Source organism: Capricornis sumatraensis, chromosome 20, assembly GCF_032405125.1.
Source record: "Capricornis sumatraensis isolate serow.1 chromosome 20, serow.2, whole genome shotgun sequence".
Classification (NCBI taxonomy): Eukaryota; Metazoa; Chordata; class Mammalia; order Artiodactyla; family Bovidae; genus Capricornis; species Capricornis sumatraensis.
The window spans coordinates 59,539,753-59,555,998 of record NC_091088.1 but is presented as its reverse complement, the minus strand read 5'-3'; the positions used below and the strand labels follow the sequence as shown (position 1 = coordinate 59,555,998).

Sequence of the window (16,246 nt, the reverse complement as noted above, 5' to 3'; positions counted from 1 at the left end):
GGGTGCTGTGTCCAGTTCTGGGTTTATCAGCACAAAGTAGGCATTCCCAAGGTCATTTGCTGAAGGCCCACGTGAATGGGCTGGAGAGAAGGGGATGAAGTGGAAAAAGGGAGGGAGAAAGGGAACAGGGAGGTCAGGAGGCAAGGATGAGTGGGGTCTGAGAAACCAGGCAGCTCTCTAAGACAGCTCTGGGCTCTCTCTGTCGGCACGTTCCAGGTCCTAACGCGGAAGGCCAATGGTCTTCCATGCCACAGGGACTTTTTACCTTCACGATTTCCTGGGCCAGGATCCCTCCAACCACTGCACACACGGGGGCCATCTCAGAGAAGCAGTACCTAAAAGAGAAGACATGTGAAACGGAGCTCTGAGCAACAGGAAGGCTGGTGTGGACATCTGGGAGAGGTCAGTGGTGGGTTTGCCTGAATGAAAACATCTCCCACCAGGAGAAGTCAATTCAGAAAGCAATGCTAATACTGGTATCTAGGTGTGAAAAGTAAATCTGATCTAGGTTAGTAGGTGGCGAGAAAGACATCTGAACCTTGGCAGGCAAGAACTGTTTCACAACTTCTTTTTTTTTGAAGTTAAAGGATAAGACTATATCTGTGCATCCTAAAAATAAAGCCCTACAAATACCAGATGTTTCGGTGCCCCGGTCACATTCTCGCAATTCTCTTTTGTCCCACAATGGGCAATGGGTTCGATATGCTAGTCCCAGACAAATGTCAGGAGCAGGCCTGTGTTAACATGCAGACAGCTTGGGAAAGTCGGGGTCTGAAATTAAAGCACGGGAGCAGAGAAAAGTCTTCACTACCCACATAGATACCAACCCTTCTGGGCCAGGAGGGGGAACCTAGAGGACAAATATTGTCACCTGCCCCTCCCAATCATCCATCCCAGACAGTGAAATGCTGTCTCCCACCACCTCCCTCCAGGAAACCTGCTTCGCCAGCTCCCACCCCTGAACACAAAGGGGTTTCTGAAATGAGCAGGTTGCGGTGCAGGCGAGTTAAATGGAAAGCTTCTCTCTGGAGCCCTACCACGAGGAGAACACTTCCAGTCTTCTTGCTTTGGTGCACACCCTTCCAGACATTTTTAAAAGGGCACATATCTAAATATATATAATTGAAAACCCAGGTCACAGCAACTACTATTCACTGTGCCCCATAACCTATGGATGGATATTTAAGCTGTTGGACTCTGTGATCATACACCTTGGTAGAGCTGTCTAAACAGTTCCTTATGGCAAATTCCTAAATATAGAACTGCTGAGTCCTGATGCCCTCCAGAAAGGCTCGACCCACTTAACTCCCACCAACTGGGATTGGGGGGTGACCATCTCCTCACCCCCTGGCTGGGACCAGCACCCCCATCTGTTAATCTATGGAGGCAACTTTTCCTCTTGTGTACCAAGGTCCTCTAAGGAACTATAAAACCTAACAGAGAAAACTACAGCCAGGAGAAACGAGTCGCCATAATTCTACTTCTCAAAGATAGTCAATTTTTTCCTTAAAAAAAATTCTCCTTTATTGTATGTGATCCCACTATACAAATTTAATGTTCTACTTTTTTTTCTTAAAAGTATATAATCTTAAAAAAAAAGTATCATCTCAACAAAATGCCAGTAAATCAAAACAGCAACATACACATGATCACTTCAACAGACACAGAAAAAGCATGGGACAAAACGCAGCACCCTTTCGTGATAAACACACTCAACATTTGGGAACAGAAGGAAATTTCTTCAAACTGATAAAGGACATCTACAAAAATCCACAGCAAATATCACACTTAATGGCAAAACACCGAAATATCAGGAAGAAGACAAGGGTGTCTGCTATCAGCACCTCTATTATCACCACCTCTGCTCAGCACTGTCCTGAAGGCTCCAGCCAGGGCATTCAAGGAAAGCAGGAAAGAGACACAAGGGGCATCCAGACCGAAAAGAAAGAAGTGATACGTCTTCACAGATGACACGATCTGGTATACAGACGGTACTAAGGAAACCACAGAGAAATTATCTGAACGACTGAATTATTTGAATCAAGGCTGCAGAATACAAGATTAACATACATACAAAAAAACCAATCCATTTCTATACATCAGCAATGAACACCCTTCAAGATGAAATGAAGAATTCCATTTACAATAGCATCCAAAAGAATAAAATATTTAGGAATAAATTTAACAACAGATGTGTAAGACTTCCTCTCTGAAGACTATTGTTGAAAGAAATAAAAGACTTAAATAAATGGAAAGATATTCCCATGTTCATGGATCAGAAAACTTAACTTTGTTAAGACAGCAGTACTCTCCAAATTAATCTATACATTTGACATAATTTCTCTCAAAATTCCAGCTAACCTTTTTTGTAGAAATGGGAAAATCCCCCCTAAAATTCTGCATGAGACCCAGAATAGTTAAAATAATCTTGGAAAAGAAGAGCTAAAGTTGGAGAACCCACATGTCCCAATTTCAAATTTCCTACTACAAAGCTCCAGTAATCAAGACAGTGTAATACGACACAGGACAAAGTCAGTGATCCCCCACCCCCCGATCCTTGTTGTTCAGGGAATGAGTAATTTTAATTTTCTTTTAAAATTATTTTAAAAACAAAAAACTTTTGACCACACTGCCCAGCATGTGGGATCCTCTGTTTCCTGACCAGGCATTGAACCTGCACGCCTAGAAGTGGTGAAGTGCAGAATCTTAACCACTGTACCACCAGGGAAGTTCCTATTTTAAAAAATTTTTATACAATTTTAAAGGTCATTTTCCATTTCTAGTTAATAAAAATACTGGCTAAATTCCCCGTGTTACACAGTGCATCCTTGAGCCTATGTTATATCCCATCCTCTGTGCCTCCCACTTCCCCTCATTTTCATCTTTGGATTCATTCCATACTATCTGTTTTTTTCCATAATATGTCTATTATCTCTGAAACTTAAGGACCAGTAAGTTCACCAAAGGACATATACTACATTCCAATTCCACTTAAACAAGATGCCTACAACGGTCAAATTCATCGAGAAAGAAAGAGGCTGCGAGGGGCTGGGGACACACAATGGGAAGTCAGTGTTCAACGGGGACAGAGGTTCACTTTGGGATGAGGACAAAGTTCTGGAGACGGGTACCAGTGACAGGCGACAACAGTGTGAATGGACTTAACGCCACTGATCTGTCCATTTAAGGATGGCTAGAATGGTGTAACTCATGATGTGTGCATTTTACCATAATGCAAAAATTTAACAACACAAGTTATATTACACATATACATTATGAATGTTTTGTCATAGATGTTTGTAAAACAGTGAAAAACTACAAATAAGTACCCAGCAAGCAGGTAATGGTTAAATAAAAACCATACAGTTTAAAAAAAAACAAAAAACCATACAGTAGACAATGAAACATCAAGCAGTCCAGTGAGGTCACGGATCTTTACTTGTGACACAAACAGATCCATGAGATGCTGGAAAAGGAAGGCTGTCGCATGAAAGTGTGATCATTTTGGTATTTAAAAAGAGAAGACACATGAGTAAATACACATACAGATGTCTGAGAGGCTAAACCCTCAAATTAAACCCCAAGCCAGCAGTGGTGACTTCTCACTGGGAAGGGGCTATGGGAGATCCTTTTCTTCCCTTTTCTATTTTTTGGCAACGGGCATCTGTTACCTTCATAATCAGAAAAGCAACTGAGCCCTCTGAAGAGAATAAATAACCTAACATGAAGGAGGGGACAAGCAGATCACAGACAGATGAGGGAAACGGAGACTTGGGCATAGCTTTCCCTCCTCAAGTGAGCACACCCTGCTTGGAGCTGGCGGTGGGCAATTTGTGCAGGCAGCTCAGCTGCCACACGGCAGCTCGATTCCCCACCGCATCCCCAGCGCATCTCCCCCAGCCTGATCTGCACTGGCCATGGCCGGCCATCGAGAGGCCATCAAACACCTCTCACTTAAAGGGCAATAGACAGGGAGCACCTGAGCACGGGAGGGCATAGACATGAGGGCACAGACACGGGAGAGCTGTTTCTGCAAAGAGGACTGGGAGGGTGGGGGGAATACAATACTCTGTGGAGACGAAACCAGCCAGCAGTGAGACAGGCTGTTAGCAGCAAGGCTGTGGCTCTCTCCTTCTGGGAAGTGGGGGCTCTGCCACTGGCTGGCGATGTCCAGGCAGGCCATTCATCACTCTCAATGCCCAAATTGGTCACTCGGCTGCATGCTCACGGCCTGGCACTGGCACTGGGTGTGCTCACTGGCCCGGCTGGGACTGTTGAAGCTGGACACCTGTGGGAACCTGTTCTCTGTGGGCCGTCCCCCAGGACAGGGACCCCCATTCCAGGCGGTGGTGTCATTAGCCCCTGAACTCCCTCCCGGTGCCAGCTTACAAGAGCGCCTGGTATCCAGGTGCCTCTTTCTGGCTGAGGGCTCAGCAGGCGATTCAAAGCCCCACTGCTGGTCTTAAATTGGCTGAGGCTTGTCAGTGTCTAAGTGAGGTCCCCAGACATGAGTGCACAAGGAAAAGACTAGGGAAGGATGGGACCACCATTCACTTTCTTGCTGAATAGGAACCAAGGTACTAGGCTGTCCCTAGGGATCAGCGGTGTGGGGAAATCTTGGTCAGCTACTTACTAAAACCTTGGACATGTGACTGTATCTTTCCAAGCCTCAGTTAACTCAGGGGGAAATAATACACCCTTCAAGGACCACTGTAACAACCATATGGCTGCACTGGTAAAGCACTGAAAGCCTGCACTACACCACGCTTCCATTATTAGCTGTGTAACCTCAGGCTAGTGACCGGACTTCTCTGAGCTCTAACTCAGCTTCCCCTCTCCTATAAAATGGGATCTTGTCAAGAGAGGGCACATACACAAAGCAGCTACCACAGTGCCTAGGACCGTAATAGCTGCTCAGTAGATTCTAGCCATCATTATTGCTGCTACAAGCGAGCACAGCAAGGCAGCTTACGGAGTCCCTCAAAGATGCGGAGAGAGAGTGGAAGTAATCAGATGATCCCAAAACTGTCTGGGAGAGATTCCTGACTTGTCTCCCTTTGGACTTCACCAATCAAACCCAAAACCTGACTGTGTATAAGAACAAAGGACTGGTCCCTGAGGCTGAAAGTATCGCAGTGCCCAGGGGTGAAGATGCTGGGAACAAGGATGCCATATCCATTTTTCATATACTAACAGAGGGGTGGAGGGCCGCGGGGGTGGGGGTGGGGGTGGGGGTGTGTCTGTGTGTGTGTGTGTGTCTGTGTGTATATGTCTGTGTGTGTGTGTGTGTATGTGTGTGTGTCTGTGTGTGTCCAAATTAAGGCAAATACTAAATACATTTATCAATCTAAACTCAATTGTGATAGTCAGACCAACCTGACAAAGTCTTCAGGAAGCAGATCAGGATTGACACCCAGGGCATCAAGCACATCGTTTCGTATCTGGAGCAACAACTCAGAATCTTCTCCAAAGGTATCAGAACTAGGATCTCTTCCTTTATCTGTGCGAAACTTCAGGAGCACTGGGAAAGGAAGAAGGCAGGTTAAAAAAGCAAGTCTTTTCACAACTGAAAAGAAAATATTTGAAAATGATGTGATCAAAAAGGTCTTAATTTCCAAAACATATAAAAACCTCACAGAACTCAAATGGGCAAAAGACCTGAATGAACATCTCTCCAAAGAAGACATACATGCGGCTGACAGGCTCATGAAAAGATGCTCAATGTCACTAACCAACAGAGAAATGCAAATCAAAACTACAAAGAGGTAGGTACCACCTCACACTGGTCAGAATGGCCCTCAATTTAAAAAAAAATTGCAAATAACAAATGCTGGAGAGGCTACAGAGAAAAGGGAACCCTCCTACATTGTTGGTGAGAATGTAAATTGGTGCAGCCACTATGGCAAACAGTACGGAGGTTCCTCCAAAAAAAAAAAAAGAGTTGCCATATGATCCAGCAATCCACTCCTGGGCATATATCTAGACAAAACTACAATTCAAAAAGACACATGCATCCCTATATTCAAAGCAGCACTATTCACAATAAGCAAGACATGGAAACAACCTAAATGTCCATCGACAGATGAACGGATAAAGACGATGTGGTGTGTATACACAATGGAGTATTGATTCAGCCACAAAATAGAATGAAATAAAGCCATTTGCAGCAACAGGGATGGACCTAGAGATGACCATACCAAGTGAAGTAAGTCAAAAAGAGAAAGACAAAAACCACATATCACTTATATGTGGAACCTAAAATATGACACAAACAAACTTATCTATGAAACAGTAACAGACCCCTAGTCCCAGAGAACAGACTTGTGGTCACTAAAGGGGAAGGATGGATTGAGAGTTTGGAATTAGCAGATGTAAATTACTATATATAGAACGGAATAACAAGATCCTAAGGTATAGCTCAGGGAACTATATTCAATAAGCTGTGATAAAGCACAGTGGAAAAGAATGTCTGTAAATGTGAATCAACTTTGCTGTAGAGCAGAAATTAACACAACACTAAATCAACAGTACTTCAATACTTTTTTTCATAATAAATACTTATAAATGTTGATAATAAAACAATTTTTTTATTCTACAGGAAGTACATTAATCCCTCTGATGCGAGCCACGACAGCACAGCAGAGTCTGACAGCCTCTGCAGGGTGCTGGTAAGCGAAGCTTCCCCGCGTCAGCATCATGAGTGAAGCCTGTGTGGGTTTGGGAAGAAAAGTCCGGGAAGCTTTCAGCACAGGGAAAAGGCCCTGTTCTGACTCAGGAGAGACGTCAGGTGGAGGAGGCATGCATTCTAGGCACAAGTTCAAAGGATGAACTGCTTCCAGCCAGAGAGGCCAGCCAAGGGCTCCGACGCATCAGACAGGCGGATCGTTACAAACAAACCCTCCCATACTTAATACAACTGCTACGTCAACCTCCAGAAAGGGATGTTTCATTTTGGATGTGAACTAGAGGAAGCATTCAGATGACGGCAGCAAATGAGAGCTACCGTGGAACGAGCCCTGAACAAGGCTTGAACTTGTAAACCAAATGAAAAGACATAGGCATGAACAGAAGACCGATCAAAACACAAGCCCCTTCCACTGCCTCATCCAGATGTCACTGCAGGCGGGCTGGGGGGACTCTTGTCCCCACCGTGCTCTCCAAGGCAGGCAGAGCCTCCTCTCCAGGCAGTGCTCCTCCCACAGCACATGGGCTGTTTTGGAGCAAACGGAGAGACAGTAGATCCTGGGGGGCCCTGGGAGGGCCCTTCACACTCACAGTTTACCAAGTGCTTCCACTTAAGTCTCATCAGTGTTTGCTGACTGAAAAGGTGACCTCATCCCCCAACTCATACTCCCTCTCTCAGTACAAGGAGCTCTCCTCTAAAAGGTAAAGGTGAATGGGCAATTGTCGTGGGGCTCTTTAAAAATGCAAATGTTTGGATCTAGCCCCAGACTAGGGACTAGGGAATCATCGACCTTCTCTTTGTTTTCTTCAGACTCACACACAGTTTTGGTGATGAGCGGCCCAGTGGAGAACAGCTCTCCAAGAAGTAGTAAGAATTCATTCATTCGCCAGCACGAGTGAGCACGGCTGACCTTGGTGTGCCTGGTGGACCTAGGTGCCAGAGTTCAATGGTGAGCAAGGTCTCTGCAGCCTGAAGGTGATGGGGGAGGATGGGGAATTAGAGGCCAGGACAGACAGCTTCATTGCAGCCTGAGAGAAATTCATAAATAGTTATACAGAGTTCTCAGAAGACCCCAGACAGCGGAGGTGTGGGTTAAAGAAGATGCAAACTGCTGCTGGGCTATGCTTTTCTCAGTGCCAGTATCAGAGAAAGACTGTTAGTCACGCGCCCTGGACAGGGCTCTGCACATCAGAGGGCTTGTCCTCTTCTTCTTTAGAAGGTTCCAGAACACCTGCTTCGGATACTGTTTGCTGTCCGGGAATGTTAGTCTTCTCTCTCTTCCAAGAATACAGCTTCTACAACCCTTGATTCGGCTCGACCATTTGGCAGCCAACTCAAAGCCACTGTCCATCTGGATACTGGCTAACACGGACGTGCCATTACCTGAGCTCAACTTCCACCTCTGCGGATGTGTCGCTGGGATTCTGATCTGGACTAAACAAGTGCCTTCAGCAAGCGTGTGGGTACAGGGTGGAGGAAAGGCTGAGGAAGTGGTGAGGAATCGCCGAGACCGGGCCTCTTTTCCAACAAGATCCTGTGAAGACAAACGAACCCGGAAATCTCCAGTCCAGTCAAGAGGACACTCTAAGTGGATGGTATAGAATGTCAGCCCTCATCCTGTCCATCACTCTGGAGAAGACAGACCCAGAGTGTGCGTCAGTGTTGCCTGAGCAGATGCTTGTAACGCACAGTCCAAGGGCCAGGGACAAGCAGGTGGGAAGCGAGTGAGGCTGCGGGACTGTAGCTGGGGGCCCGCCTCAGCTGCTTCCTGTACAGTCCTCTTGTGTGTCACTGGGGCAGAAGCATGAACTGTCACAAGGGACACCAGAGAGGCTCATTTTTTAAGCCCCCGCCACAAAACTTTTCATCTTCTGGTCACGAAACACAGCTCTTGAAGCAAACTCAAACTATTGTAATAACTCCAAAACAAACAGTGCCTACTCCACGCCAGGTACCTTTCTAAACCTTCTACGTCCACAATAACCGAGGGAGGGAGAGGGGGAGGTCCTGATACGCTTCCCCCCTTCACAGGTGAAGAAACTGAAGTTCACAGACTGAGCAGTTTTTTCCATGGGACTGCCAATGAGGAGTGGCACAGAACAGCCAATGCTGGCACTCAGAATCTCTGCTTCTTAACCCTAACTGGACCCAGCAGAAACCCAGGACCATGAGGAATGCAGCCCCAGGACCCCAAGTGGTCTGGCTCTTTGCCCCCCACCTTAAGAGGACTCCCGTTCGACCACATTTTGGTGAGATGCATTTTCCAGACGGGCCCTGCCCTCTCTCAACTGGAAGTTCCTAGTCCTGTGGGTGAGAAGAGGAGGCAGAGGCCATACGAGTCCTGGCCCATCCATCTTCGGAGGGTAAGACCAGTTTCATCTCGGAAAGAAATAAGACAGCGCTCAGAGGACGCCAGCAGCTGGCCCCACTGTTTCTCTGGGCCCCTTGCCTATTCCTGGTGCGGGCCGCCTGGACGTAGGCCGGCAGCCTGGCACCGTCTAGAGGCCTCACTGACCACATCTGAAGTTCGTGCAGGGCCTCCGGGACAGGGGCCAGTCACTCCAGCCACTTATTTGCAGCAAAGCAAACAGAGGCTGTATTCTGTACTCTTTTTTTTTTTTCCTTTAATGTCAGCACTCCAGTGAGCAGGGCTGGAGGGGGCGGGAAGAAGCCCAATGTTCTAGACGGGCAGCAGCCTCAGAACTGACCCGAGCCCCTGACGGGTTCTTGCTTATTAAAGTCTCCTCTTTGTTCTGTCATCTGCCCTCCCAAATGGCCAGACATACACACATCACTGTTGACTCTGCATTTCTGGAGAGCACCTCCCCGCCAGTTTCCAGATTATGAAACTATTCTGTGAAGATCAAATACTGTTAGGGATGCCAAAAGATGACTCATCGAAACATATCAAAACACTGCACAAAATCAGAGTTCCAAACTTGATTAACTTCCTCTGAACCTTTTAATTAACTCAGGCTGCTGAAGTCTGGGGGTAGGGGGTGACATTCACCGCTACTGAGGACAGACTGGGGTCTCTGCTAGAGTTCAGGACTTGCCCATGCAATGGAGAAGACAAACTTTGAAAAGGAGAAACCAAGCACCTTTTCCTGGATTAGAAGAAAAACTGTATATGTGGATAAACTACTACTTTTGCAAAGAGAAATTAACCCAAATTCAAATGTAATCTGAATCAGACTACTATATTAGTGTTATAACAGGAATCTGGGAAGCAATATTATTAATTATTCTATTTCTTTCTGAAAACTCTCATTGCATTTAAATGGCACAATTGTATTTAGCATAATCACTAAGGCCATTCAAAAACTCCTTAATTTTTGTAGGAAAAAAAATGAAGTCAATGTTGCAAACTAGCTCCAACTCAACTGCTGTTCCCCAAAAGAATTCATCTAAAGGAAAAAAGCCAAACCTCTATAAAACTGCCTGGCTGGTGCCTAGAACTGCTCTGTACCAGATACCCCTGCCTCACCTCTCTGGTGCTCCTCAACATTCTCCCCTAACTGGCTCGCTCAAGAGACTCATTATCTCTGGGAATGGTCTGGAAATTGGATCCACTCCTGGGTGACATACATCTCCAAGAAACTGAAACGGCGAGTTATCCTCTTAACCAGCAGCCCATCTTCTAAGGCAAGACACCAGGTCTCCTGTTTAGTCAACTGTTCATTCAATAAATACTCTGTGCCGGGGCCTGAGCGCAGCAAAGAGCAAAATGCATGCTCTGCCATCCCGAGCATTTGGTGAGGTGACACGCATAGTGACACATGGCGACAAAGGCGGGGGCGAGAGATGGCAGGGGCAAGAGAAGGCACTGAGTGGGTGCAACGGGGTGGAAGAGGTGGTCCCCCGAGCAGCCAGACACCCCCTTCCTACCAGACACAACCACCATATTTTGGCGGGTCCTCCAGGCCCAAATGCTGACCCTGGCCACCTCCTGCCCTTGGGACTTGCCCGTGCTGCTCATCAGGGGCCACTGTGCCCTCTCTGTGCAGAGCCCTTCCCCAGGCCCGGGCAGCCTGGAACCAACAGACAGCTCTGACCCCTGTTCTCAATCACTGTAATGCTGGATCCTGACAACATCCCTGAGCCTCCTCCATAAGATGGGAATTGTCACAGCACTGAAATCATACAGTTTAAGGATGAACAGAATGAACACAGGCCAGGCACCGTGGCTGGCGCCAGGAGAGCGTCAGGTCCGTGGTGCTATTCCAGAACTGTCTGACCTCCATAAACCCCACTCACATGGCCCTCAGAGAGGCTGACGCACTGGCCTAAGCTCTGACTCCTCACGTGACTGAGACCACCACCAACTCAACAGTGAGCTCAGGGGGCAACCGTGCCTTGGCTCTGAATCGTGAATACTCTGGTAACTCTCCGCACCTTGCTCTTGGCCTTCATGGTCTCAATCACAATTTGAGACTCCATAGTCAAAGTGTCGGCTCACCTGTACGAGGACGGACCTGTCTCCTCACCAGCCTCTGGTGCTCTGCGGGGCAGAGACGCATCTGTCTTGTTCACCATTACCTACTGAGTGCCCAGCACGGGGCGGGCTCCCACAGCACACACTGAGGAAGCGTCGGTGCTTGGAGAAGGAAGGAAAGGAGTCACAGGGCAGGGAGAAGGCTCACAAAAAGGTGACACAGGCCCTCACAGATCTAACCGGCCTGCTTCTGTGCTGACTGAACTGAATGGAGACCTCAAGATACCCAGGATGGTTCTGTTTCTTACCAAGGAATGTTCAGCCAGATAAAAAAAGAAAAAAAAAAAGACACAGAGCGTACCACATCTGCCTCAAGAGGGAAACAAGATAGAAGGCTGCTTTTCAAGGCCACATTTGAGGGCCAAAGGTGCAGAACAGCCAGCCCATGGGCGTGAAGCTCAAAGGAGGGAAGGGGCTGGGCTGGGAGAGGCAGAGGCATGGTCTCCGGGAACCCCCATGAGGCCTGCTGGCTTTCAGCCTCTCTCACCTTTCAAGGCATCTGGTGGCATCTGGTTATCTGGCTCAGCTCCACCCCACTACCCGCTTCATTTACCTCTCTTAGTTTTCATCTTTCCTCTTTAATCCAGAAACTTTAAAGTATGTGCATGCATATATTCCTTCATTCATTTTCTCGTCCACAAACATTTCCTGAGCACCTGCACACCACTTCCACCCCGTATGCTGAGCTGTGCTGGGACCCAAAAGGCGGAGATCACAGTCCACAGAGGGCACGCACATTAAGCCCCTGTCACCACGGCCGCCCAGGCCTTTGACCTCTTTCTCCAGAGAACTTCACCTCCAGATTGGCCTGTCCTGAAGACTTTTTCTGAAACACCCCTGCTGAGCACCAAGTCCTGGCCATCCTTTCATCTGGCCAATGAAAGCTAGTCTCTGACCACATCCCATCTCAGTTCAGCAGAGACAGAAAGAAAGCTGTCTCTGGTTATTTACAGCTCACTGCCTTCTGAAGAAAACCTGAGGCAGCTGGATGAAAGTTGTTGATGGGAGAAAGGGGAGTCCTGCTTCTCAGAAATGACCTGCTAGGTTTTGCCTACCAAATGAAAGACCCACATTACTCAACCTGAGCACGCAGCGGAGGGACTGGCTCACCCAGCCATGCAAAGGTGTGGTATTGAGGGGCTTTACAAAAGGCCAGGCCCTGTGGCCAGTGATTATGTGCAAACGGTTGCCGCCAAGTTATTTATGCCACAATCTGGAAACAATCTCACATCCAATAATAGGATGATTACATAAAACATGACTGGAGTAGGAAATGGCAACCCACTCTAGTATTCTTGCCTGGAGAATCCCACGGTCAGAGGAGTCTGGTGGGCTACGGCCCATAGGATCACAAAGAGTTGGACACAACTGAGTGACTAAGCACACATACAAAAAATGACAAGTTGACAGAATGGAGTATTATTCAGCTAGCAAAATTATGTTTGAGCAGTTTTTTTAGTCACATGTTTGTTTCCTTAACATTTAGGTTTTTAAAATGGGGGCATTTAATAGCCTATATTCAGAATGAGCTCTACTACATAAAACAGAATGAGGTGGGTACAACTGTGATCATCCTCATATCCGAGGTGGGAAACTAAGGCTTGGGCTTATGATAGATTCCAAAGTCACTACACCTCTAACCTCTATGTTGTACTGCCTCCCTGGAAGCAGAGAGAAGAGAGAATACAGACTGGTTTAAAAAAAGAAAAGAAAAAAGAAAATCACTTCAAATGAACTTAGTTTCCCATCCCAGAATCCATCAGTTTAGAATAATGCAAACCACCCATTCAGACTCCATCTGAAATATTCTATTTCTCCTTTAAAAACAAACAAACAAAAGAAAAAGACAATTATTATTTTAAAACAAAAATCGTAAACCATTTTTTTCCCCCAGCTGTGCTGTACAGCATGTGGGGTCTTAGTTTCCCAACCAGGGATCAAACCCGTGACCCCTGAAGTGGAAGCATGAGTCCCAATTACCAGGGAAGTTCCCCATTTCTTGTCTTAAAAAAAAAAACAAAACAAAACACAACAGTCTAATGATTCCTGAGCTTGACTCTCATCTTTACAATGGAGCAGTCTGAGAAGTCTGTAACTTACAAAAAAGAAGGGGACATAAACATTCTGAAATGCTGAGGCAGGTTATATAGAGGCCAAGTGTGGAGTGCCCTGGCCCCCGAGTGCTTGGCCCCATCTCCCAGCGTGGCCAGCCGCACCCTCGGCTCACAGAGCTGTTCTGACAGAACCCTCTCCCATTCACACTTCCCTGCCTGGTCACAAGCAGCAGGGAGACAGGGGCTTTTCTCCAGCCCAGCACTTGAGTGGCACATGACCTTGACTCTGGGCATCTGCTGCTCTCCACCAACCGCTCTTGCCCAGGGAAGATGGCACAGGACATTCCCGTGACTGTTGTCTGACAGTCAGGGAAGAGATGTGAGGCTTTCAACCAGAATCGCAGCTGGGCTGGGGCCCGAGAGCAGCTCAAACACAGGCTAACATGGGGGTGGGGGAGACATGGGCCTGCAGAGAAGACAAGGCAGGTTGCTGACAATGTTGCCCATTATTTCATTCTGGCCTCAGTGGGCCTCAGTTTCCCATCTGCAAAAGTGGAATAAGAAAATGTCACGGGTTCTTGTGATGTTCAGACTTTAAAAAATGGACATAATGCCATGAGTGTTAATTAGTAAGGTGAATAGCTGAAGTCTGACTGAGTACTTTGAGGGACGTGGTATTTATTGGGGGATGCTTAAACACTTACTAGGTTTGGTGACTCTGGACAAACGACTTAAGCTTCTTTCAGACTCTATTTCTGTCTGTGAAAACGAGATGATCATAGTAAGATCTGCTCTCATGACAGTGCCCTGTTGGTTGACCAACAAGGACTTACTGTATAGCACAGGCAGCTTCACTCAATATTCTGTAAGAACCCCCATCAGTAAAGAATCTGAAAAAGAATGAATACATGTATATGTACAGCTGACTCACTTGGTTGTATACCTGGAACACAACATTGTAAATTGATTATATGCCAATAAAAATTAAAAAGTAAAAAAAATTATGAATGCACAAGATGTGCCTGGCCTGCATTTGTTAATCCCTGTGACCCCCGGTGGCAGACTCCAGGTAATGTGCCTCTTTTTCAGGTTGAGGAACAGAGCGCAAGCCTAACCAGAGCTGGCTCTCCAGCAAGTCTCTACCCACCGACAGCAGTGAAGCCCAGGACTGCACTCACGGCTCACCTCTGCCCTCCCCCTCACCTCTCCACTCTGTGTGGCACTGCCTTCTTCCTTTCTGAATGACTGTGGTCTGCGTTTTGTACCACTGATAAGACAAGTGGCACCAGAAAAAAAAAACCAAACAACAAAAAAAAGAAACACAACAAAACCCACCGCTTCTTTCTTCTTCCCTCCCTACAAATTATTTTTAAACATCTGTGGTTATGACAGCAGCAAATCAACAAGCACTCAGCGGCTGCCCCGTTATCGGAACCCATTTCCCTGTGGCCATCTCTTCCTCAGCAGTTCTTGTCATCGCTGGACACCAGAACACCCGCGGGGGAACGCCGGGCCCAGCAAGTGGCGACGGCTGGTGTGCAAAGGTTACAGGTTCTAAAATAAGAAGTTCCTTCTGCAGAGAACTGATCACCCAATCAAGCTGAGGTCTAGAGACAAAGTCAGTTAAAAATCATAAAAACAGGCAGGCTGGGAGTGTGGCGGGGGCAGGGAGAGCTGAGCAAGGAGGAGTCAAGGAAACTAAGTTTTCTAACCATAAAAAAGTTAAAACTATCCATTATTAAGAAACCTTGTCAAAGAATCTCTGCAGTGATGAGGAAGAATGAAGCACAAAATACTACAAAGTTCTGGAAGAATACACATGAAATGGCAGTTTCCTCTGAGACATCTGACTATTTTACTCAGAAGGTTAACATTAAAAGAAGAAGACAGGACGATTTCTAAAGCTCTCCTATACATGATCTTTGGGAGCAGGTTATCAACATCTCCCCCATTCCTATATGAGAAAATAGAGGCCATAAGGTGAAGGGGCTTGCTCGAGGCCAAGAACTATATGACAGTAGAACCAAAATGCCTTTCTTCCAAATCCCAATCTGGAGACATCAAGGTTCTAGGGGTGGCACAAAGCAGACAGGAACTCCAAATTTGCTGGGCTGGACTTATGAACCAAGAACAATCGGCCACCTTAGAAAAGATTCTAATCCCCCCACGGCAGGCCCAAGGTCTGATCCACCAGCTCCAGGAACCCCACTTCACTGTGTATTTCCCCTAAACAAGAATATTCTCATAGAACCACAAAAGTTATCAAAACTGAAAATTAACATCGATCGAGTATTACTACCTACTCAACAGATCTTTTTGAAATTTTACTGACTGTCTCACTGATGTCTTTGAAAGCAAAACCAAAAAAAAAAAACACAACTTCTGCTCTCAGATCCAGTCTGGGAAGTCCGTGTTCCACTTAGCTACCCTGTCTCTTCATCCTTCTCTAATCTGAAATGGAGTTCCTGGGTCTTTAACGACACTGTTGAAGAGTACAGGCCATTTATTTTACAGAATCTTCTCAGTCCAAGTGCGTCTGATGCTTCCTCGTAATTGGGCTGGGAACCAGAGGCCAGCCCAGCAGCACAGAGCTCCTTATTATTCCATCTCCCACCTGCTCAGTGGGCCCAAGCGGGTGCGTGAGACCTACTGTCCTATTCCCGGAATGTTAACTGTGATCTCTTGGTGGAGGGACAACCTGCCAGCGTTCTCTAGTATCTATCTAATAAATCAAAAAGTATCTTGGGAAGACATCTATGCTGCTTCACAGCCTACTTTCCCATTCGTTTTAGCATCCATCAATGATTCTTAAAACAATACTACCAGTATGATGGCCAAACACAGATTTCTTTTAATCTTCCTCATTCTTGATGTATTTATTATTTTCTGTTTGAAAAAAAAAAAAAAAACTTTCCCCTCTCTCTCATTTATTTATTTATTCAATTATCAGTATAGGTTCATGAGTTATTTTATTCTATGGGTTGTAATCAACTACGATCATGATTTATCTGA

At 46.4% G+C, this 16,246-nt stretch overlaps 1 protein-coding gene across 3 annotated transcripts in view; it reads right to left on the bottom strand.

Moving 5' to 3' along the window:
- Positions 1-16,246, bottom strand: part of SAE1 (SUMO1 activating enzyme subunit 1) — a 60,633-nt gene that overhangs the window by 4,180 nt on the left and 40,207 nt on the right. For 2 of the 3 annotated variants that reach the window (XM_068992337.1, XM_068992338.1), the window contains exons 7-8: positions 5,377-5,521; positions 266-335 (exon numbers count right to left, since the gene is read on the bottom strand). The exons of the other annotated variant lie outside the window; for it this stretch is intronic. In XM_068992337.1, the coding sequence (XP_068848438.1) occupies positions 266-335; positions 5,377-5,521 (215 nt within the window). The remainder of the gene's footprint in view (positions 1-265; positions 336-5,376; positions 5,522-16,246) is intronic. 3 annotated transcript variants of the gene reach the window in all.